This window comes from Rattus norvegicus, chromosome 1 (assembly GCF_036323735.1).
Source record: "Rattus norvegicus strain BN/NHsdMcwi chromosome 1, GRCr8, whole genome shotgun sequence".
NCBI lineage: Eukaryota > Metazoa > Chordata > Mammalia > Rodentia > Muridae > Rattus > Rattus norvegicus.
This window is the reverse complement of record NC_086019.1, coordinates 82048031-82072104: the sequence shown is the minus strand read 5'-3', so window position 1 is coordinate 82072104 and position 24074 is coordinate 82048031. Positions and strand designations below refer to the sequence as shown.

Here is a 24074-nt window from a genome sequence, read left to right as displayed (position 1 = left end):
AGTGGAACATGAGGTGTTACTGTTACAGGCAGAGTGTATGGGTGATAGGCCACAAACCCTGTATCTATTTGCACCTTAGCCCCCACAACCTTTTATTTTCAAAGTCCAATTAACTGACTAGAATGTGGCTCCCTCCCTGGTTACATCAATCACTGATAAAGAATCAACCCTAAGACAAACCTGCAGGTCTGATATCATGTGTCAGATGCACTCGGGGTACTTTGACTCTCTCCCCTCCCTTAACAGTTTCTGGCTTCTTTCTTACCTTCATACAACTTTTCCCATAGTTTTCCTTTGTGTCTGTTTATCACATCTTATAAACATCTTGTCACCTCTGGTCTGAACTAGCCCTTGCTACCTAGTATTCAATATATTAACATTTTTTTTCTTTTTTACTCTGCCCAATAGAACTGGATTTACCCTACTTTCAGAGATGATCTGCTTAAAACAAAACCCTGATTCTGTTGCAAAGGCTGCCTTATAACCCCAAAACTAGACCCCTGCAGACACCCTGACACATTCAGTCTTCCTGCAGCCTATTGTTGCTGCTGACCTATACTGTAGCATCTGGGGACAATGCATATGCGCTGACGGAGGATCTTATTTTCAGCAAGCACTCACCAAGATCCCTGCTGCTTTGAGATGTTAAGCCTGGATGAGGACTTCTGCCTCCACCTTTCCAACACAAAGCACCTAAAAGTGTTGAACATACTATATGTTGTTCTTTGTGAAATCCTCTCCAACCTTGGTGATAAGGTCAAGTCCCTACTTTTCTTGTTGACGTTCTTCCCAGACCTGTTTCCTTTAAATTTCCTGTTGTTTCTACAAACTGACAGAGAAATGTAAAAATCTAAGCATGATGAATTTTCGCAGGTAAACTGAGAGGCCATGTTTCTGGTCCTTGTTTCTTTCTCTGTATCTCATCCTTCTTAACTCCCAGATTTCTAGCAATCACCTTTTCCACATGCTTCCTAGGTCCTGAACATATATATGAATGATCATACATATGAAAATATGAGTTATCTTCTTACAAGCTAAAATGATTATTGATGCTTTTTTTCAAGTGTATCTTTGTTTATGGCTGGTGGTTTTTTGCATCTTTTATGATTCCCTGTGTTGTTGTTTTGTTGTTCAAGATAGGGTCTCTCTGTATCATTGGCTGTTTTGGAACTTACTCTATAGACTAGGCTGGCCTCACACTCAGAGATCGGCCTGCCTATGCCTTGAAAGTGGTGGGATTAAAAGTGTGCACCACTACCCACCCAGCCCTATGTCATAAAGTAATTCTACCCTTTATCTTTATATTCTTTCTGGAGTCTTCTGCTGTATATTGGTATTATTAAATAACCGATTTTCCCCTTGTGTGTCATAATCTTGGTAGTGATGGGAGCCCAGGAATCTATTTCCAGTACAGAATTCTTCACCCCCACTCCCTGAACTGATTTCTATCCTGTAGCATCCTATTCTGTTTTGTATTGCAATGGTAAGAGCTGGAGAAGAGACCTTACAGTTGTTTGAAGTTGGCTGAGTCTGCTATCTGGGAGTTAAAGAGGATGAGATAAAGAGAAAGAAACAGAGAGTAAAAAATACCCAGCCTCACTAGCAATCAAACACATTCAAACTAAAGTAATGTAACACACCTTTCTGACCTCACAATTAAGAACACAACAACAATTAAGTGTGAGCAAAGATGTAAGAAAATGGGTATTTTCTCTCAGAATGTAGCCTGAGCAGTGGCTGCAGTCTTTGGAGACCAGCATGGGGCATACTAGCAAGAACAACAAAACCCCCTAAATCCTAAGACCCAGTAAAATTCTGCTTCTAGGGTCACACATAAGCAAGCAGTTAAACATATACAAAGTGAAATAGCAGGAATGCTGGCACAGCTTTGGCTAAAATGGCATTGAGGACAGGGGTGCAGGATTTAGAAGCCCATCCATAAAAGGATGGGTGGAATGGAATTTGGTGAAGGCTAGTGCCTGGGAGTACAGAAGGAACAAACCCAACCTGTTTATTTCTATCAATGAAAACATAACTCAAACTTTATCAAAGTAGGCTTTAAAAAACTACACGGATAGCTGAAGAGATGGCTCAGGGGTTAAGAGCACCAACTGCTGTTGCACAGAACCTGGTTTCAATTCACAAGACCCACATGGCAGGCTGCTCACAACAACCACCAGTAACTCCAGTCTTAGGTAATTCACTGCCCTCTCCTGGACTCCACAGGCATTGCATGCACTTGGTGCATAGACAAACATGTAGGTAGAACACCCCATACACATTAAAAAACAAAAACAAAACCCTTCGAAGCTACTTGTAGATTTGTGTAAAAGATTGTATTACCTAATATTCTACATATGGACTCTGTATACAAGGAATCCCTCCATGTTCAGTTGCTCTGTCAGACTGAAGACTATGTAAAGATTGAAAAATAAAGCAAATATGGTAAAACAATAACTATTAGGTTTGGTCAGGGAAGGTCGTTCCCCCATGCTCTGTGGTTTGTTTCTTGAGACAGGGTCTCTTTATATGCATCCCTGGCTGGCCTGGAGCTTGATATACAAACCAGACTGGTCTGGAACATACATACCTATCTGTTGGTCTTTGCCTCTTTAGTCCTGTTATTTTAAGGCATATGCCATACCTGGCTATAGTAGCTGTTTACGAAGAGATGGGATTTAATTACTCTTTATACTTTGCTGTAATTACAGAATTTATCAAAAATGTCCAGAATTTAAAAAGAAATATCAAACTAGGCCTGTAAAGACAGTTAGTCCTCCAGGTGAATACACCATGTTGGGGCCACAAAAATCAAAGATGATCTCATCTCAGGGATAAAGACTCATTAAATACCATTAGTCGGCAAATGAAAGACCCAGCAGCTGAAAGTGATGGTGGATGGCAGTAGGCAGCAGTTTCTGTGGAGGACACCCTCATCACCAAGAGCAGGTAACAAGTAAAGGATTCAGTGTTATCTGAGGTACTGGGGTGAGACTGCAGAACACAGGTAATGCTCACAAATCAGGCTTATATCTTCATTATATGGTGGGATGACTTGCAGAAATGTTTCAAATTCTTGAAAATGTCCTTGAATATATATTACTTTGTATGTACATTGTGTCTCTCTTTACCTAGGCATTCCAAAGCACTTTCTGGAATGTTTACACACTCGCCACACACTTAAACCGTGGGGCCTAAAGCTGACTGTCTTGACTGTCTGCCTGGTAAAGCTGCTAATTGTATGAACGCCTCAAGTTGGCTCCTTCATGGAACCTGAGGCATTCGTAAGTTTTTTCATTATTAATTCTTTTTTTTTAGTTTTTAGGTGCTATTTTATATTTTTAACTTAGTTATTATTAGTTCTTGTGTGATACAGGGGATATGTCATGGGACACTTGTGAGGTCAGCTCTCTTCATCCACCAAGGACTGTTGGTTGGCAAGCACACCACCTGCTGGCCCCTCTTTTCTGTTTGTCTGTTGTTTTTAGGGGGTAATTTTTTTTTATTTATACATGTGTGTCTCTGTGAATGTATGGCACTGTGTGCAGGTCCAGTCAAATCCAGAGCAGGGTATCAGATCCTCTGGAGCTAGAGTCACACGTAGTTGTGAATCACCTATCATGGATGCTGGGAAAACTCAAGTACTCTGAACAACAGTAAGCACTCTTAAGCACAGAGCCATCTCTCCAGTCCTAGCTTATTATTGTTTTTAAAGACAGGACTTTTGTCTTAGCCTCCAAAGTGCTGGGATTATAAGCATCTACTATCATACCATATTAGCATTTCAACACAAACTCTCTGTATAAAAAAAAAAGACAATCTTTGCACATGACGAATAGCGAGTACATGTCACTCCTGTATGCCAAGCTTCTCATTGGCCATGCAAAAAGCCTTGGTGGATCATTGTAGAGAGCATTTCCAAATTTGGCAGGCTCGCTGGTTATCTTTTAAGCAAACTGGGATATTATCACTAAAATCGTCTTCACTATTCCTTGAAAGAGCAGGGTCTAGGGTTCTACTAGATGAAAAATTTACTGACACATTTCCAAGATTCAGCCAAGATGGCAGCTTTGGTTGTTTCTACCAGGTGAATGCTTTATTTCAGTAATTTGCTTTATTTCAGTAATTTGCTTTATTTCAGTAATTAACTTGGGGAGAGCCATACAAGAACAGCAGGCTCACTGCGTTCCTCATAATCCTGCTTAATTGACAAGTTCTAGCTGGCTGTGGTGACGAATGCCTTTGACCCAGCACTGGGGAGGTAGAGGGAAGTAGAGTAGATCTCTTCTGAGTTCAATGCCAGTTCAATAGCAAGTTCCAGGCTAACGAGGATCTTAAAAAACCAATACAAGAACAATTCAAAATTCAAGTCCAAATTTCCAACAGGGAAAATTTCAAAGTAGTGTTCTGGGAAGAGGGTCAGGACTATGTTCTCAGAAATCACAACTCTTCAGACATTACAAAGTGGTGTAATTTTAACTGTTTTATTTTTCTCAGCAATAACTAGTCATTTTTGGAGTCTTTCACATAGGTAACCATAGAGTACAGTACAGTGATTAGTCAGGTTTCTTCACAGCATTTGATTATAGCTAACTTGTATTCTCCTGAGACTGACTCCTAGCCTACCTTTACTGCTGGTGGTTTTGTTATAGGATGTGAAAATGACGTTCATATTGTGACAGCAGTGAGCCTTGGCCACCCAAGTTCTGAAGCCAGATAACCATCAGCCTGTATCACTCCATCCAGGCCCTTCTGCTTCTCGGGGACAGTGGTACTGCCACGTGATGACAGCATACTTTCAATGCAGTTCACCTGTCAGCTTTGGAACTGTAGGAGGACGTTTTATTATGTTTTTAATTTGAGGGAAGGCATAAAGTTAGAGATGTAATTTTAAAACATTTGTTTTAGCTCAGTATTTCACATTATCTTAACTTTATCGCTTCATTATTTTAAGTTACAAGTAAAAGACCTAAATAGTCAAACTACTTTTTCCCTTTTCATAGCAGGGAGTAAGCAGAATAAATGCAAATTTTATTAATTTAAAAAAAATAAAAAATTTCCATTTGGAAACATGAAGATTTAGAAAACTGGAAAGAGAGAGAGACAGGGGGTAGGGATAACTGAGCCTGGGTGATGAAAAGAAACTCTAGATCAGTAAGTAGTTTTCAACCTTCCTAATGCTGTGGCTCAGTTCCTCATGTTGTGGTACACCCCCCCCATCATAAAATTATTTTGGTTGCTACTTCTTCATAACTGTAATTTGGCTACTGCTATAAATTGTAATGTAAATATCTGATATGTAACCTCTGTGAAAGTGCTATTGAGGTCACGACTCCCACATTGAGAACCATTGCTCTAGGGCATTTTAAAATATGAACCGACATGCCGAGGCTTAGCATTTAAACACACTTGCTATTTTATCAGGTGCACCTATGTTCTGATCCTAGAGCTCATGTTGAGCAGCTCACAAACACGTTTAACTCTACCTACAAAGGATCCAGTAACTTCTCTTCTCCTTGGGTACCTTGGTGCGCATACGCACACATGAACACACACACACACACACACACACACACACACACACACACACACACACACACACTGTCAATAAATTTTAAGTGGCTAGGGAGATGGCTCAGCAGTTAAAGAGCACTGGCTGCTCTACCAGTGTAGACAGACATACATAGAGGCAAAACACCCATATAGATAAATAAAGTTTTTAAAATTAATACATAATAATAAATGAGGGGTAGGTTGGAAAAATGAGTCAGTGAGTAAAGTTACTTGCTTCTAAGTCTAGCAATCTACATTCAGTCTCTGGAACCCACATGAAGGAAGGAGAAAGCCAACTCTTCAAGTTGTCCTCAGACTACCTACCCCTTTGCCCCATCTCCACGTGTGCACCCACACACATACAAAAACAAATACATTTTAAAAATGTTTTTAAACTAATAACCCTTAAAACATGTCAAGTGGAAGAAGCCAGATTCAAAATGTCATATTATGATTCCATTTAAACTTAATACCCTGAGTAGGCAAATCCATAGAGTTGGAAATTGAGTAGTGGTTGCCAGGGACTAGAAGTAGGAAGAAAGGGAGTGACTACTAATGGATGTAAGATTTCTTCTCGGGGAGACAGAAATGTTCTAGGATGAGAAGCTGGAGTCACTATTCTGTGACTATATTAAAAACCAATGAACTGTATGACTTAAAAGGGTCAACTTTCTAGTATGCAGATATCACTTTAATAAAGCTATTATTTTTTGAAAGGGAAAAGAAAAGATAAATGGCTGGCTCTGATGAAGAACCTAGATGTGAGGGGAAGCAGTGACAGTACTCCCGCAGTGACAGTACTCCCACACTGACACTCCTGTCCTGTCCTCTCTGAGGAGCTACCCAGGGTATACTCTCACTCCCAGAGCCCTGCTGGACACCCCTTGGATCTCTCTGATCTTTCCAGCTTCCAGGCCCTGATCAGCCTTTCACACTGGCCTTCCTCTCACAGCCTCTCCACTACACATAACTTTCCAGTCACGTTCTGGATGATGGGGCCTCCTGAGGCCAATAATTCTGAGGTTCATAGCTTGGCAACAAGGAGTGCAGGCCCATCTGGGTTCTTCCTAGTCTCTCCTACCTAAAATCAGTCTGTCTGCATACACCAGTCATACAGTACACCCCAGATCTTAAACATACCTGTGGAACTTCAGGCAGGCCAGATACCTGCTTACCAGGATGTGCCCACCTGATGCATTCCTTTTACCTCTTGGCTTATTATTCAAGGTAACCTCCCCCTTCACAATTCTGTACCCCTACTGACCTCTATGCAGATTCTGTCTCATCTCTTAAGGCATCAACCCTAATAGAGCTTAGAGTTTCCCTCCACATCTCAGGCTTTGTGCTCCTACAGAGCATGTCTAGTGCCAGGCTAACTGTGAAGTGTCATTACCTGAGTGAGCCACCTTAGAAAGTGGACTGTTAGGTCCTCCAGGTAAAGGCTTACATCTGTTCTTGTTCTCAGAGCAAGCATGGAGTATACTAGACAGAAACAGCCTGAATCTGATTCTGAACACAGGAGTAAAGAAGGGGGTTGGGATGGATATTAGCCCAAATGCTTGAATTACCCAAGATGCAATGCATGGACCACATGAAACTCAAGAAGGTCAACCAATATGTGGATGTTTCACTCCTTCTTAAAAAGGAGAACAAAAATATCCATAGGAGGGGATAGGGAGGCAAAGTTTAGAGCAGAGACTGAAGGAACGGCCATTCAGAGCTTGCCCCACAAGTGGCCAATATATGTATATATATATGTATGTATATATATATATATATATGTGTGTATGTATATGTATACAGCCATCAAAACTAGATAAGATGGACGAAGCTAAGAAGTACATGCTGACAGGAACCAGATAGAGATCTCTCGTGAGAGATACAGCCAGAACATGTCAAATACAGAGGGGAATGATAGCAGCAAACCACTTAACTGAGAATGGGACCCCTGCTGGAGGAATTAGAGAAAGGATTGAGAGAGCTCAAGGGGCTTGCAATCCCATAAGTAACAATGCCAACCAACCAGAGCTTCCAGGGACTAAACCACTACCCAAAGACTATATATGGAGTGACCCATGGCTCCAAATGCATAGGTAGCAGAGAATAGCCTCCTTGGGGCACCAGTGGAAGGAGAAGCCCTTGGCCTCGCCAAGGTTGGATCACCAGTGTAGGAGATTGTTGGGAGGGGGGGACAGGAAGGGGGGATGGATGGGAAGGGGAACACCCTTATAGAACAGGAGGGGGAGGAGTTAGTGGGCTGAAGGATAGGAAACCTAGAAAGGGAATAACATTTGAAAGGTAAATAAGAAATACCAAATTAAAAAAAAATGGGCTCGCTGATCCCCACTCGCAGCTCACTGCTCCCAAACCCCGTGGGAGAAAGAGCTCACCACCCAGAGAGGTGGGCACTCCTGAGGACTGCAGAGCAGAAGAGACCACCAATACTGCCCACCCCTGCCCACATCCCTGACACAAGAGGAAACTGTATACGGCCTCTGGGAACTGGTAGATAGGGGCACTGGAGTTGCAGGTCCCCTGTGCCCCAGAAACCGCCAGAACCTGAAGGGACTGGATCAACAGTTCTCTGCACCCAAATCCCATGGGAGGGAGAACTAAATCTTCAGAGAGGCAGACACGCCTGGGAAACCAGAAGAGACTACACTCTGCCCACATTTCTGACTCCAGAGGAAAACATCAAACACCATCTGGGACTCTGGTGCTCGGGGGCTCCCGGAAAAGGTGGAGCAGGTCCTCGAGGTTGCGGCCCTCGAGGAGAGATCATAAGCAACACCCCACAGGCAAACTTGAGCCTCAGGACCACAGGTAAGAGAAATTTTGCTGCTCCAAGTGACCTGCCTGGTGAACTCAGGACACAGGCCCACAGGAACAGCTGAAGACCTGTAGACTGGAAAAGCTACACGCCTGAAAGCAGAACACTCTGTTCCCATAACTGTCTGAAAGAAAACAGGAAAACAAGTCTACAGCACGCCTGACATACAGGCCTATATGACAGTCTAGCCACTGTCAGAACTAGCAGAACAAAGTAACACCAGAGATAATCTGATGTCGAGAGGCAAGTGCAGGAACCCAACCAACAGAAACCAAGACTACATGGCATCATCGGAGCCCAATTCCCTCACCAAAGTAAACATTGAATATCCAAACACACCAGAAAAGCAAGATCTAGATTCAAAATCATATTTGGACACCATGCTGGAGGACTTCAAGAAAGACATGAAGAACTCCCTTAGAGAACAAGTAGAAGCCTACAGAGCGGAATCGCAAAAATCCCTGAAAGAATTCCAGGAAAACACAATCAAACAGTTGAAGGAATTAAAAATGGAAATAGAAGCAATCAAGAAAGAACACAGGGAAACAACACTGGATATAGAAAACGAAAGGAAGAGACAAGGAGCCGTAGATACAAGCATCACCAACAGAATACAAGAGATAGAAGAGAGAATCTCAGGAGCAGAAGATTCCGCAGAAATCATTGACACAACTGTCAAAGATAATGTAAAACAGAAAAAGCTACTCGTCCAAAACATATAGGAAATCCAGGCCTCAATGAGAAGATCAAACCTAAGGATAATAGGTATAGAAGAGAGTGAAGACTCCCAGCTCAAAGGACCAGTAAATATCTTCAACAAAATCATAGGAGAAAACTTCCCTAACCTAAAGAAAGAGATGCCCATAAACATACAAGAAGCCTACAGAAGTCCAAATAGATTGGACCAGAAAAGAAAATCCTCCTGTCACATAATAGTCAAAACACCATATGCACAAAATAAAGAAAGAATATTAAAAGCAGTAAGGGAAAAGGTCAAGTAACATATAAAGGCAGACCTATCAGAATCACACCAGACTTTGCACCAGAGACTATGAAAGCCAGAAGATCCTGGACGGATGTCATACAGACACTAAGAGAATACAAATGCCAGCACAGGTTACTGTATTCTGCAAAACTCTCAATTAACACAGATGGAGAAACCAAGATATTCCATGACAAAACCAAATTTACACAATATCTTTCTACAAATCCAGCACTAGAAAGGATAATAAATGGTAAAGCCCAACATAAGGAGGCAAGGTACACCCTAGAAAAATCAAGAAACTAATCATCTTGGCAACAAAACACAGAGAAGAAAAGCACACAAACATAACCTCACATCCAAATATGAATATAACAGGAAGCAATAATCACTATTCCTTAATATCTCTCAACATCAATGGTCTCAACTCCCCAATAAAAAGGCATAGATTAACAAGCTGGATACACAATGAGGACCCTGCATTCTGCTGCCAACAGGAAACACACCTCAGAGACAAAGACAGACACTACCTCATAGTGAAAGGCTGGAAAACAACTTTCCAAGTAAATGTTCAGAAGAAGCAAGCTGGAGTAGCCATTCTAATATCGAATAAAATCCATTTTCAACTAAAAATCATCAAAAAAGATAAGGAAGGACACTTCCTATTCATCAAAGGAAAAAGCCACCAAGATGAACTCTCAATCCTAAATATCTATGCTCCAAATACACGGGCACCTATATACATAAAAGAAACCTCACTAAAGCTCAAAACACACATTACACCTCACACAATAATAGTAGGAGATTTCAACACCCCACTCTCATCAATGGACAGGTCATGGAAACAGAAATTAAACAAAGAAGTAGACAGACTAAGAGAAGTCATGAACCAAATGTACTTAACAGATATTTGTAGAACATTCTATCCTAAAGCAAAAGGATATACATTCTTTTCAGCACCTCATGGTACTTTCTCCAAAATTGACCATATAATTGGTCAAAAAACAGGCCTCAACAGATACATAAAGATAGAAATAATCCCATGCGTCCTATCAGACCACCATGGTCTAAAGCTGGTCTTCAATAACAATAAGGGAAGAACGCCCACATATACATGGAAGTTGAACAATGCTCTCCTCAATGATAACCAGGTCAAGGAAGAAATAAAGAAAGAAATTAAAGACTTTTTAGAATTTAATGGAAATGAAGGTACAACATACCCAAACTTATGGGACACAATGAAAGCTGTGCTAAGAGGAAAACTCATAGCTCTGAATGCCTGCAGAAAGGAACAGGAGAAAGCAAATGTTACCAGCTTGACAGCACACCTAAAAGCTCTAGAACAAAAAGAAGCAAATTCACCCAGGAGGAGTAGAAGGCAGGAAATAATCAAACTCAGAGCTGAAATCAACCAAGTAGAAACAAAAAGGACCATAGAAAGAATCAACAAAACCAAAAGTTGGTTCCCTGAGAAAATCAACAAGATAGATAAACCCTTAGCCAGACTAACGAGAGGACACAGAGAGTGTGTCCAAATTAACAAAATCAGAAATGAAAAGGGAGACATAACTACAGAATCAGAGGAAGTTAAAAAAATCATCAGATCCTACTACAAAAGCCTATATTCAACAAAACTTGAATATCTGCCTGAAATGGACAATTTCCTAGACAGATACCAGGTACTGAAGTTAAATCAGGAACAGATAAACCAGTTAAACAACCCCAAACCTCCTAACGAAATAGAAGCAGTCATTAAAGGTCTCCCAACCCAAAAGAGCCCAGGTCCAGAGGGGTTCAGTGCAGAATTCTATCAGACCTTCATAATGCCTCATATCAATACTATCCAAACTATTCCACTTAATTGAAACAGATGGAGCATTACCAAATTCCTTCTATGAAGCCACAATTACTCTTATACCTAAACCACACAAAGACCCAACAAAGAAAAAGAACTTCAGAACAATTTCCTTTATGAATATCGACGCAAAAATACTCAATAAAATTCTGGCAAACCCATGGACTGACCCTGGACTCTGACCTCATAGGTAGCAATGAATATCCTAGTAAGAGCACCAGTGGAAGGGGAAGCCCTGGGTCCTGCTAAGACTGAACCCCCAGTGAACTAGACTGTTGGGGGGAGGGGGACAATAGGGGGAGGGTGGGGAGGGGAACACCGATAAGAAAGGGGAGGGGGGAGGGGGATGTTTGCCCGGAAACTGGGAAAGGGAATAACACTCGAAATGTATATAAGAAATACTCAAGTTAATAAAAAAAAAAAAATTCTGGCAAACCGAATCCAAGAGCACATCAAAACAATCATCCACCATGATCAAGTAGGCTTCATCCCAGGCATGCAGGGATGGTTTAATATACAGAAAACCATCAACGTGATCCATTATATAAACAAACTGAAAGAACAAAACCACATGATCATTTCATTAGATGCTGAGAAAGCATTTGACAAAATTCAACAGCCCTTCATGATAAAAGTCCTGGAAAGAATTGGAATTCAAGGCCCATACCTAAACATAGTAAAAGCCATATACAGCAAACCAGTAACTAACATTAAACTAAATGGAGAGAAACTTGAAGCAATCCCACTAAAATCAGGGACTAGACAAGGCTGCCCACTCTCTCCCTACTTATTCAATATAGTTCTTAAAGTTCTAGCCAGAGCAATCAGACAACAAAAGGAGATCAAGGGGATATAGATTGGAAAAGAAGAAGTCAAAATATCAGTATTTGTAGAAGATATGATAGTATATTTAAGTGATACTAAAAGTTCCACCAGAGAACTACTAAACCTGATAAACACCTACCTTCAGCCAAGTGGCTGGGTATAAAATTAACTCAAATAAATCAGTAGCCTTCCTCTACACAAAAGAGAAACAAGCCGAGAAAGAAATTAGAGAAACGACACCCTTCATAATAGTCCCAAATAATATAAAATACCTCGGTGTGACTTTAACCAAGCAAGTAAAAATCTGTACAATAAGAACTTCAAGCCTCTGAAGAAAGAAATTGAAGAAGACCTCAGAAGATGGAAAGATCTCCCATGCTCATGGATTGGCAGGATTAACATAGTAAAAATGGCCATTTTACCAAAAGCATATTCAATGGAATCACCATCAAAATACCAATCCAAGTCTTCAGAGAGTTAGAGAGAACAATTTGCAAATTCATCTGGAATAACAAAAAAACCAGGATAGCTAAAACTATCCTCAACAATAAAAGGACTTCAGGGGCAATCACTATCCCTGAACTCAAGCAGTATTACTGAGCAATAGTGATAAAAACTGTATGGTATTGGTACAGAGACAGACAGTTAGACCAGTGGAACAGAAGTGAAGACCGAGAAATGAACCCACACACCTATGGTCACTTGATTTTTGACAAAGGAGCCAAAACCATCCAGTGGAAAAAAGATAGCATTTTCAGTAAATGGTGCTGGTTCAACTGGAGGTCAACATGTAGAAGAATGCAGATCAATTCATGCTGATCACCCTGTACAAAGCTTAAGTCCAAGTGGATCAAGGACCTCCACATCAAACCAGATACACTCAAACTAATAGAAGAAAAACTGGGGAAGCATCTCGAACACATGGGTACTGGAGAAAATTTCCTGAACAAAACACCAATGGCTTATGCTCTAAGATCAAGAATCGACAAATGGGATCTCATAAAACTGCAAAGCTTTTGTAAGGCAAAGGACACTGTAGGACAAAACGACAACCAACAGTTTGGGAAAAGATCTTTACCCATCCTGCAACAGATAGAGGGCTTACATCCAAAATATACAAAGAACTCAAGAAGTTAGACCGCAGGGAGAAAAATAACCCTATTAAAAAATGGGGCTCAGAGCTAAACAAAGAATTAGCAGCTGAGGAATGCCGAATGGCTGAGAAACACCTAAAGAAATGTTCAACATCTTTAGTCATAACGGAAGTGCAAATCAAAACAACTCTGAGATTTTACCTCACACCAGTGAGAATGGCTAAGATCAAAAACTCAGGTGACAGCAAATGCTGGCTAGGATGTGGAGAAAGAGGAACACTCCTCCATTGTTGGTGGGATTGCAGAAATGGTACAACCATTCTGGAAATCAGTCTGGAGGTTCCTCAGAAAATTGGACATTGAACTACCTGAGGACCCAGCTATACCTCTCTTGGCCATATACCCAAAAGATGCCCCAACATATAAAAAAGACACGTACTCCACTATGTTCATAGCAGCCTTATTTATAATAGCCAGAAGCTGAAAAGAACCCAGATGCCTTTCAACAGAGGAATGGATACAGAAAATGTGGTACATCTACACAATGGAATATTACTCAGCTATCAAAAACAATGACTTTATGAAATTCATAGGCAAATGGAGGGAACTGGAAAATATCATCATGAGTGAGGTAAACCAATCACAGAAAAACACACATGGTATGCACTCATTGATAAGTGGCTATTACCCCAAATTTCCGAATTACCCTAGATGCACAGAACACATGAAACTCAAGACGGATGATCAAAATGTGAATGCTTCACTCCTTCTTTAAAAGGGGAACAAGAATACCCTTGGCAGGGAATAGGGAGCGAAAGATTAAAACAGATGCATAAGAAACACCCATCCAGAGCGTGCCCCACATGTGGCCCAGACATATACAGCCACCCAATTAGACAAGATGGATGAAGCAAAGAAGTGGAGGCCGACAGGAATCGGATGTAGATCTCTTCTGAGAGACACAGCCAGAATACAGCAAATACAGAGGCGAATGTCAGCAGCAAACCACTAAACTGAGAATTGGACCCCCGTTGAAGGAGTCAGAGAAAGGACTGGAAGAGCTTGAAGGGGCTCGAGACCCCATATGAACAACAATGCCAACAAACCAGAGCTTCCAGGGACTAAGCCACTACCCAAAGACTATACATGGACTGACCCTGGACTCTAACCTCATAGGTAGCAATGAATAGCCTAGTAAGAGCACCAGTGTAAGGGGAAGCCCTTGGTCCTGCTAAGACTGAACCCCCAGTGAACTTGATTGTTGGGGGGGAGGGCGGTAAAGGGGGGAGGATGGGGAGGGGAACACCCATATCGAAGGGGAGGGGTTAGGGGGATGTTGGACCGGAAACTGGAAATGGAATAAGATTCGAAATGTAAATAAGAAATACTCAAGTTAATAAAGAAAAAAAGGGAAAAAAATGGAAAAAAATAAGTAAAAAAATGTATTATCAATTTAAAAAAAAAGGGAGTTGGGGGAAGGAGTAGGGGCTGCCATCTAAAAATGGCTTTCATTCATCTCTCTCAAAACAATTGATGACAGGGATGTATCTCAGCTCTTTGGACAGGCAGGATGACAGCACAGGTCTGTGTCATGGAGAACTGCCTGGATTCCCCTCCCTGCATTCAGTAATCCCTAAGTGCCTGACTTCCTGCCCTATGTTCTTCCTGCTGTAAATAAAGTAACCATAGTAACTAGCGTAGGCAGGAAAAACCTTGGAACTCAGTGACCTTTCAAGAAAAAGCAGAAGTTCCATCTCACCTGGTCTTGGGCTGTTTGAAGCCCATCTGCCTGTCTTCTGCTCTCCTCAGGGCTTCCCTCTATGTGCCATGCTGGATCCTGAGGGCATAGAGCTGCAAACAGAAAAATAAGTCATGGAGGCACCACTTCCTGTCAGAAGTTCATCGTGTAATCTATGAAAATGAGAAGGGCTAGGTCATGCCCCTGTTCTTTACCATCACTGGTAAGGTAGAAAGCCACTTCTTCACCCTATAGATGAAGGAGATGGGTCTTGGAAAAGGTGACAGGTGAATCTTTACTGACCTATGCTATGAGGCACCATCTCTGAGAAGCACTTTTCATAGATTCTCTGGTCTGAGTCCTAAACATTAATTCTCTAGAAATGTGATCATCACATTACCCGTACAGACAGTTGTCTGACCCCTCTTTATTCCAGCTGTGTACTGAGAGCTGAACTACAAGCTCCTGTTCTAAAGAATCACTGGGTCACCAGCTCTGACCCCAGCTATGGCAGATCACTGAAGGAAGAGGATGGTACATGGCCGGCAACACAGTTGAGGGTAAGGGTTTTCAACTCACCCCAGGAGACAGAAGGGTCAGACTGGTCCATGAGGGTACCTGCAAAGAAGGATCAGATTTTGACTGTGATACAAACCTAGTGACTAAATGTAACAAAAGAAAACTGGAGCATGACAGAGCCCTACACAGAATCCAAGGGCATAAAAAAAAAAAAATCCAACATAACCTGGATTTGTACTGGAAACACACCTGTAGACTATGATTTAACAACAAGGAAATTAAAAACAGAACCCTTTGAATGGCTGAATAAGTTTCTGATAAGATGTAACATCATCTGATCTTTTAATTTTAAGTAGGATACTGCCTTGATGTCCATGGTGATGAAAACATAAAGATAAAACTATCACATATTACTATTAACACTGTTTTTAAAGTACAGATTGATGCTAAAAGTAAAATAAAGTATTAAAGGTGAAAAACACAGAAGTAAAACTATTTTGACTATATATTGTATGATTGTCTTCTAAAGGGTCCTATGAGTTACTAGAATATCTTATAGAGGCCCTTTTCAGAAGCTGACCATCAAATATATAAAACTTAGGTCGTCTTTTATGAATGTTTCCCTTTAAGGATTGGTATGTTCTAATTTTGTACCAATTCAGCTAGACCTTCTATTATCTCCCAAAGCTGGCAGCCTTTTCTCAGCCTGACCTATAGTAACAGTAAGCCTTCTGTAGGGAATATGCAGGGGGGAAAAAAAGATTTGGACTCACCCCAGGAGGGCCATGGGTTGATGGCTGCCATCCCTGAGGATTAATCAGCCAGGGTCCTGTCTGGGAGCACTGCAAGTATCAGCCTAGAGACAAGGCAAAAAAAAAAAAAAAAAAAAAAAAAAAAAAAAAAAAAAAAAAAAAAAACCAAAAACCAAAAAAACAAAAAACCCCACAAAATTGGTCCAGTCTCACAAAAAGATCCAGTGAGAACAAAGAGAACGCATCCATAAAGGTAACAAAAGACAACTAAGAAGCATGATTAAAAAAAAAATGCAGACCCCCCCTCCTGCCATACACACACACAGTGCACTGAGTGGAGCACAAGTAATACCAGCAATGGGGAGGCAGACAGGAGAATCCCTGGGGATTTCTGATCTGTCAATAGAATGGAATTAGAAGCTTCCAGTAAGACACTCTGTCTCAAAGCCAAGACAGAGCCACTGAAGAAGATACCCAACACCAACCTCATAGTTAACACAGACACATACAAGAAAAAGAAAAAAATGACAGAACTGGAGCAAAATGAAGCATATCTTGTCTACAATAGGGCTAGGATGGCGGCGGTGGTTGGGGTGGTTGACCAATCCTGGTTAAAGGTGAAAATGTGTATGTCACTTAATATCAAGACAGCCACTCCTTTTAGATGGAACTCTTTGGTTGACATAACAAACAAATTCTGTAAAATCTGCATATAACGTCCATATTAATGATCTAAAGCTGGAGAAGGGGGAAAACACAGTGATTCCTAAATGTGTGCCAGGAGGTTCTTTTGAGGAGGGGGTAATGAAAAGTTGTGGAATGGGCACGGTGTGTGTGTTAGTGCACAGCTGTACACTTTTATGAATATTCAACGAATCCATTGAATCTCAGAGTTTAGGATAAAGTATAATCGTTTGCAAAGGTTAAAGCCAAACAACAACTACCACCACCTGTAAGATCTTCCACACTCAAGCCCATCGATCCCCTCCTGTAGTCCCGTTAGAGACAAATTAAGTCCAGAGTTATACCCCACAAATAGATTCTGGGTCTTTGTGTGAGGTCGGCAACCTCTAGGTTGGTATTAAGTTTGGTACTAAGCACTGGCACACTTACAGAGATTCAGATACCCCAGGATTTGAACCAAAACTGAAGGCAAGCAAGTTGCAAGAGTCCTGCACACACACCTCAACAGCACAGCACACACGCACACACACCCTTGTCACTTCAAAGTTAAAGAACCCGGAGCCCTTTCCCAAGTCAAGCTTGATGCCCTTTATGGATATTTGCTTGGAAGGGAAGGGTTAAGAGCCTGGTTCTCATTTCCAGACCTATGCAACCCGGTAGCTCCAGGCGCTGGTTTCAGCAAGCTTCCCGCCTTACCTGGCTCGCAGCCACTGCCCCGACCTTGCACTGAGGCTGAGCTGAGCTCCGGGGCTGCTGCACTGAGCGTCCGGCTTCTGTCCTGCACAGAGATAAAGTCCCAGTCCTGGCCTACTCGGCCCACTAGAGCCGTCTTTCCCAGTCTAAAGAAACCGCGCACCCAGATCCCGGAGCCGGAGGGTCGAGGGCAACGGGGGCACCGAGTCGGCGAGAAAAAGAGAAGGCACCCGTTGCACGCCGGCACTGAGCCAGCACTGGCTGCAGGCGCTGCTTCTCCGTGGTCGTTACCACGACCTGCCAGGCTCTCCACGACAACGACATCAGTAGCCCCTCGGTCTGGAATAAGGCCTTACCTTGGCCAGGGACAATGGCGGCCGCACCCCCCAAGTGTCGACCAGGGCACACCGCGAGGACTATTGGGAGTTGTAGTTTCTAGGAGGAGCGCTTCACGCTGCTACCGGAAGTCAGCCAAGGCCATTTTCAGGGCGCGTCCATCGCAAATCCGGCGAAATACCCCGATTTAGGTTATGCTTGTTTCCGTGGCCGAGAAGGGTGTGCGGTTCTTTCGCTTGTCACCTCTCCCCAACTGATGAGAGCCAGGATAGGTTGGTAGGCCAGGAACCTCAGTTTTAGTCTCAGTAAAATGGCAGCTCAAGATAGTTTTGAAGTTGGAGCTTGATGAGGGTGAGTGATCTCTAGGAAGCACTTCCTTCAGCCTTGATGGGATCGAGAATGTGGTTGTTATTATACCTTTATTTTATCTTATTTTATTTTATCTTATTTTATTTTTTATTTTTAGGTGAAGAACCCAATTCTGAGTAGCCCCTTGCCTATGAAGCCCCACTTCTGAGAACATCAGAATTGTCCCCTAAACCTCTTTCAAGATGGCAAAGTCTTATGGGAGTCTAAACTACCAAATTAGTTGCGGTATTTCCTGGAGTCAACATTTATTGAGCAGCATTAGGGGCTAGAACAGAAAACAGCTGAAGAGGCCTCTGCCAAATTGGACCTGTTTATGACAAGTAAAATTGAATAGTATGTGGAGGGCAAGAACACATTCAAAAAGTGCAACTAAAAGTGGCTCTGGCATGCACTAGCAACGTGAATTATGGATTAGAGAAAGCAAAGGAGGCACTAGAAAACACATTAAGCAATGAAGGGTGCTTAGACTATTTTTCTGTGTCAAGAAGAGAATGTATGGAAAAGCCAAAGAGCAAGTTATGAAATACATGCTTAAAGTTGTAAGACTAGAGAGTGTCGGAGGTTGGCTGGAAGAGGAAATGGGCTTGAGTTTCTAATCCCCCTGCCTCCACCTCCTGAGTGCAGGCAGGGGTTATAGGCTTGACAGCTTTTACGCAATACTGGCGATCCAACTCGAGGCTTTGTTCATGCCAGGCAAACCAACTGAACTGCATCCCTAGCCTAGAAATCCAGTTTCTTTGTTGTGAGTTAGAGGGAACCACTAAAAAGTTTAGGTGAGGGAATAGTGGCACTGTGTGTGTGTGCGTGTGCGTGTGCGCGTCATGTATGTGTGTGTAAAATGAATTAGTTGCTATAGAGAAGTGACATCTGGACCCAAATGAGCAGTGAGCAAGGCAGACCTCAGAGACAGTTCCAAAAGAGATGGAAGGTCTTTAACAAAAGCTTATGGGTTGGATTAGTATGGGTGATGTTGACACTCACTGGGAAGGCAAAAAGAAGCCAATCTCCCAACATATGTGGGGAAGCTAAGGAAGAAAAGGTGACTTTAAGGGAGAGGCCTAATAGGTGATATATGTAAAAAGGCCAAGGTACTGACATAGACCCTGGGTGGACAGGAAAGTGATCTTAGGCAGAAATACAGAATTGAACAAAATAATAAAATATGGATGGTAGTTCACAAGCCCTGTTTTTAATGATGAGACAGAGAAACAATGCTTGAAGCAGTAGTAGCAGGTTAGGAGAGAGTTTTTCTACTTTGTCCCTAAAGCTTATTCCTCCAGCCAGCAGTCAAAGGTATCTTTAGACTTTTTAAAAAGATTTATTTATTTATTATATATAAGTACACTGTAGCTGTCTTCAGACACAGCAGAAGAGGGCATTAGATCTTATTATAGATGGTTATGAGCCACCATGTGGTTACTGGGATTTGAACTCAGGATCTCAGGAAGAGCAGAGCAGTTAGTGCTCTTAGCCACTGAGCCATCTCTCCATATCAGGTCTCTGCATGTCCGTCACTGGCTTCCTCTTGTAATTGAAATAAAATCCAAATTATAATTCACAACTTAGAGAATAATGAGACCGACCTTAGTTTCCCCAACTCACCTTAATTCCCCTTCACCCCAAGGCTCATCTCATTTCATTCCTACTCCTAGACTCCAGTTTCCTCTAACAGGAAAAGGCCAGTCTGGCCTCAGAGCCCTAACACTTGCTGTTCCCTCTGCTTGAGGTTGTCTTCCTCATATAGTCACTGAGTTATTTCTTTCAGATCTGAACACAATACCACATTCAGATACAAGCCACCTCTAAGTGTCTCTCCCTCAAATCTCAATGCTACTACCCTGTTTTTTTTTTTATACCAATACTGCCTAACATACCTTGACTTTGTTATTTTGTTATTTTAAGACCAGTGCAGAGAATCTCTCGGTTCTTTGTAACAGTATGGGAGAAACAAAGATTTGTAATATCTTAGGGTTTAGTAATGATACATGTACTTGTTCAGGAAATACTAGCAAAGAAGTGTCTCAAACTGTAAATTACTATGCCTTTTTCCAACTGAAGTTTCTTAAGACCAAGGACAAAAGAAAAGGGGAAAAGTTGGTTCAAAACTATCACTTTACATTTTCAGGGACTGCTAATAGAGAACTTTTATTGTCTTTTAAAGATGATAACTTTTATGAAATTCAATCACCTAATTGCTTTAAAAACTCAGTACTTCAGTATAAAACAGGATATGAATTATGTTTCAAAATAAGACTGCTTAAGGTTGATTTCTCATGTCATTTAATCTAAAGGCATCAGGAAACAAAATGAAAATAAAGATTATAATTTGAATATTTTTGTCACCTCCAAAACTTATACACTGAAATTTAATCTTCAGTAAAACAGTGTTGGGAAATGGCATATGACAGGAGATATGTGACACCCTCATGATGCCTTTTTAATGAAACAACATGGAAGCTCAGAGAAGTTTGATAGAAATGTTTACTGATAAGTGACCTCTTTGAATTGTTTTAATTATCAAAATGAAGACGAGTTATTATGAGTTTGGTGGTATTTATGATATTAAAAATACTCTTGGAGAGAGGTGAAGCTTTAATGATTCCCAGTTACTAGACCAAGGACATACTAGTTTGGGAGCGAGGCTCTGTATTTGTGTTGACAGGAAAGGCAAAAAGGCTTTGGACTTGTTCCAGAGTGATATGGATCAGATTTGACAGGGGAAGACTCCCTCAAGATCTTGGTTATGCAAATGAAAATTTCAAAAAAAAATCAAACAGGATATGTAACTCGATCTTCTGATTCCTTGACATGGGGATAGCCTTATAACCAGCTTAAACATAAAAATGTCTCAGGGACAAAACAGCAGTCTCCAGACAGAAACACTCAGGCCAGTAAATATCAGGGATAACCAGATGACAAGAGGCAAGCTCAAGACCATAAGGGTGTGGGCTGAATTTGTTGGCATTCAGGACAGAGGCTCTGCTCCCAACACAGGTCCAAACCAGAAGGAGCCACAATAGATAATTTTTATGTAAAAAGATAAATTCCAAACTCTGTTATTCCAAATGATAAATATAATTTCCTAAGATAACCATAATCCCATTCTTCAAGTTAAAAATAGATTAAAAAATGGCCCAGCAAATTAGCAAGTAAACACCACCTGCTGCTAAGCCTGAGGACCCTCATTCAATTCTTTAGTCCCAGTGATTGGAGAAGAAAACTGAGTTCTTCAACTTTCATTTGACTTACACATATGTGGTATGGCATTTGCATATCCCACAACAAGGAAGCAAACACAGAAGGAACACATAGAAACACATCAATCTTTCAATCAATAAATATAAAATTAAAAAGAAATAGAATATATCAGCAAAAACTCCAGTTCACTGGTATTTCAGCCTATAGTTATTTAATATCTTCTTTCAATAATTGACCTATTAATATAAATCAGAATATAATGAAAGGCCACACTTTGTAATTGATTGATAATTCTCTCTAAATACTAGCTTTATTGAGATATAATTCACATATTGTACAATCCATCCATTTACATTGTGCAATTTTCCAGATGTGGAAGCACACCTAAAATGCCTGCGTGTGGGAGGCTGAAACATGAACCACTACAAGTTTGAAGTCAACATGGATGTCATGGAAAGACCATGTCCAATGTAAATAAATAAAAGCAGATAACAATTAATTTGTCTTAAATATATACTCAGGTTATAATGATTACCAAGTAATTTTATTTATTTTTACTTAAGCGTGAGTGGCAGTATGAGCATATGTGCTCACATGGGCCTAGAGCTGTAATTACAGGTGAATATGAGCTGTCTGACATGGGTTGTGACAACGAATCTGGGGTCCTCTGGAGGAGGAATAAGTGTTCTGAAACATCGAGCCACCTCTTTAGTCCCACAAAATCACTTCTAGAACTTCATCGCCCCAGAAAGAAACACTGTACACTTTAGTCTTTACTCCTTCTTGCCAATTTCCCTTCACAGAACTCAAGAAACCTGTAGTCAAATGTATGCCATTAAAGGTTTACCTCCTTAGAATATTTTCTAATGGAATATTAAAATATATAATTTTTTGGATAGATTTATTCTTTATTTTTTTCTCCACTTTATTAAATTAGATATTTCTTATTTACACTTCAATTGTTATTACCTTTCCCAGTTTCCAGGCAAACATCCCACTAACTCCTCCCACTCCCCTTTTATATGGGTGTTCCCCTCAACATCCTCCTCCCATTACCTCCCTCCCCCCAACAATCACTTTCACTGGGAGTTCAGTCTTGGCAGGACCAAGAGCTTTCCCTTCCACTGGTGCCTTTACTAGGCTATTCATTGCTACCTATGCAGTTGGAGCCCAGGGTCAGTCCATGTACAGTCTTTGGGTAGTGGATTAGTCCCTGAAAGCTCTGGTTTGTTGGCATTGTTATTAATATAGGGTCTTGAGCCCATTCAAGCTTTTTAGGTCCTTTGTCTGATTCTTTCAATGGGGGTCCCATGCTCAGTTCAGTGGTTTGCTGCTGGCATTCGCCTATGTATTTGCCATATTCTGCCTGTGTCTCTCAGGAGAGATCTACATCTGGTTCCTGTCAGCCTGCACTTATTTGCTTCATCCTTCTCATCTAGTTTGGTGGCTGTATATGTATGGGCCACATGTGGGACAGGCTCTGAATGGTTGTTCCTTCTGCCTCTGTTCTACACTTTGTCTCCCTATTCCCGCCAAGGGTATTCTTGTTCCTCTTTTAAAGAAGGAGTGAAGCATTTGTATTTTGGTCATCCTTCTTGAGTTTCATGTGTTCTGTGCATCTAGGGTAGTTCGAGCATTTGGGCTAATATCCACTTATCAATGAGTGCATACCATGTGTGTATTTCTGTGATTGGGTTACCTCACTCAGGATGATATTTTCCAGTTCCATCCATTTGCCTATGAATTTCCTAAAGTCATTGTTTTTTGATAGCTGAGTAGTATTCCATTGTGTAGATGTACCACATTTTCTGTATCGATTCCTCTGTTGAAGGGCATCTGGGTTCGATCCAACTTCTGCCTATTATAAATAAGGCTGCTATGAACATAATGGAGCATGTGTCTTTGTTATATGTTGGAGCATCTTTTGGGTATATGCCCAAGAGGTACATCTGTGTCCTCAGGTAGTTTAATATCCAATTTTCTGAGGAACCTCCGAGTGATTTCCAGAATGATTGTACCAGTCTGAAATCCCACCAACAATGGAGGAGTGTTCCTCTTTCTCCACATCCTAGCCAGCAGTTGATGTCACCTGAGTTTTTGATTTAAGCCATTCCGACTGGTGTGAGGTTGAATTTCAGGGTTATTTTGATTTGCATTTCCGTTATGACTAAAGATGTTGAACATTTCTTTAGGTGTTTCTCAGCCATTCAGCATTCCTCAGCTGTAAATTCCATGTTTAGCTCTGAACCCCATTGTTTGATGGGCTTATTTGTCTCCCTGCAGTCCAACCTCCTTAGTCTTTGTATATTTTGGGTATAAGGACTCTATCAGTTGTAGCATTGGTAAAGATATTTTCCCAATCTTTTGGTTGTGGTTTTGTCCTAACCACAGTGTCCTTTGCCTTACAGAAGCTTTGCAGTTTTATGAGATCCCATTTGTCGATTCTTGATCTTAGAGCATAAGCCATTGGTGTTTTGTTCAGGAAATTTTCTCCAGTGCCTATGTATTTGAGGTTCTTCCCCACTTTAACTTCTATTAGTTTTCCTGTATCTGGTTTGATGTGGAGGTCCTTCATCCACTAGGACTTAATCTTTGTACAGAGTGATAAGCATAGATTGATCTGCATTCTTCTACATGCTTGCCTCC

The 24074-nt window shown here is 41.2% G+C and overlaps 1 protein-coding gene and 1 long non-coding RNA gene across 10 annotated transcripts in view; one reads left to right on the top strand and one right to left on the bottom strand.

Moving 5' to 3' along the window:
* Nucleotides 1-17987, bottom strand: part of Zfp606 (zinc finger protein 606) — a 43457-nt gene extending 25470 nt beyond the window's left edge. For 3 of the 9 annotated variants that reach the window (XR_010059571.1, XR_010059570.1, XM_063277328.1), the window contains exons 1-4: nt 17529-17657; nt 16170-16252; nt 15457-15495; nt 14899-14990 (exon numbers count right to left, since the gene is read on the bottom strand). Coding sequence is in view for 7 of the 9 variants with exons in the window: in XM_063277328.1 (XP_063133398.1) it covers nt 14899-14990; nt 15457-15495; nt 16170-16200 (162 nt within the window). In the remaining 2 variants the exon portion in view is untranslated. Of the gene's footprint in view, nt 1-14898; nt 14991-15456; nt 15496-16169; nt 16253-17528; nt 17658-17881 lie in introns of those variants that run through there. The other 6 variants (XM_039100670.2, XM_063277354.1, XM_039100665.2 and 3 more) reach the window with 5 other exon arrangements.
* Nucleotides 14985-21927, top strand: LOC120099764 (uncharacterized). Its single transcript, XR_010059579.1, has 2 exons — nt 14985-15437; nt 21799-21927. It is a non-coding gene; the product is annotated as an uncharacterized LOC120099764 (long non-coding RNA).
* Nucleotides 21928-24074: the final 2147 nt, after the last annotated feature.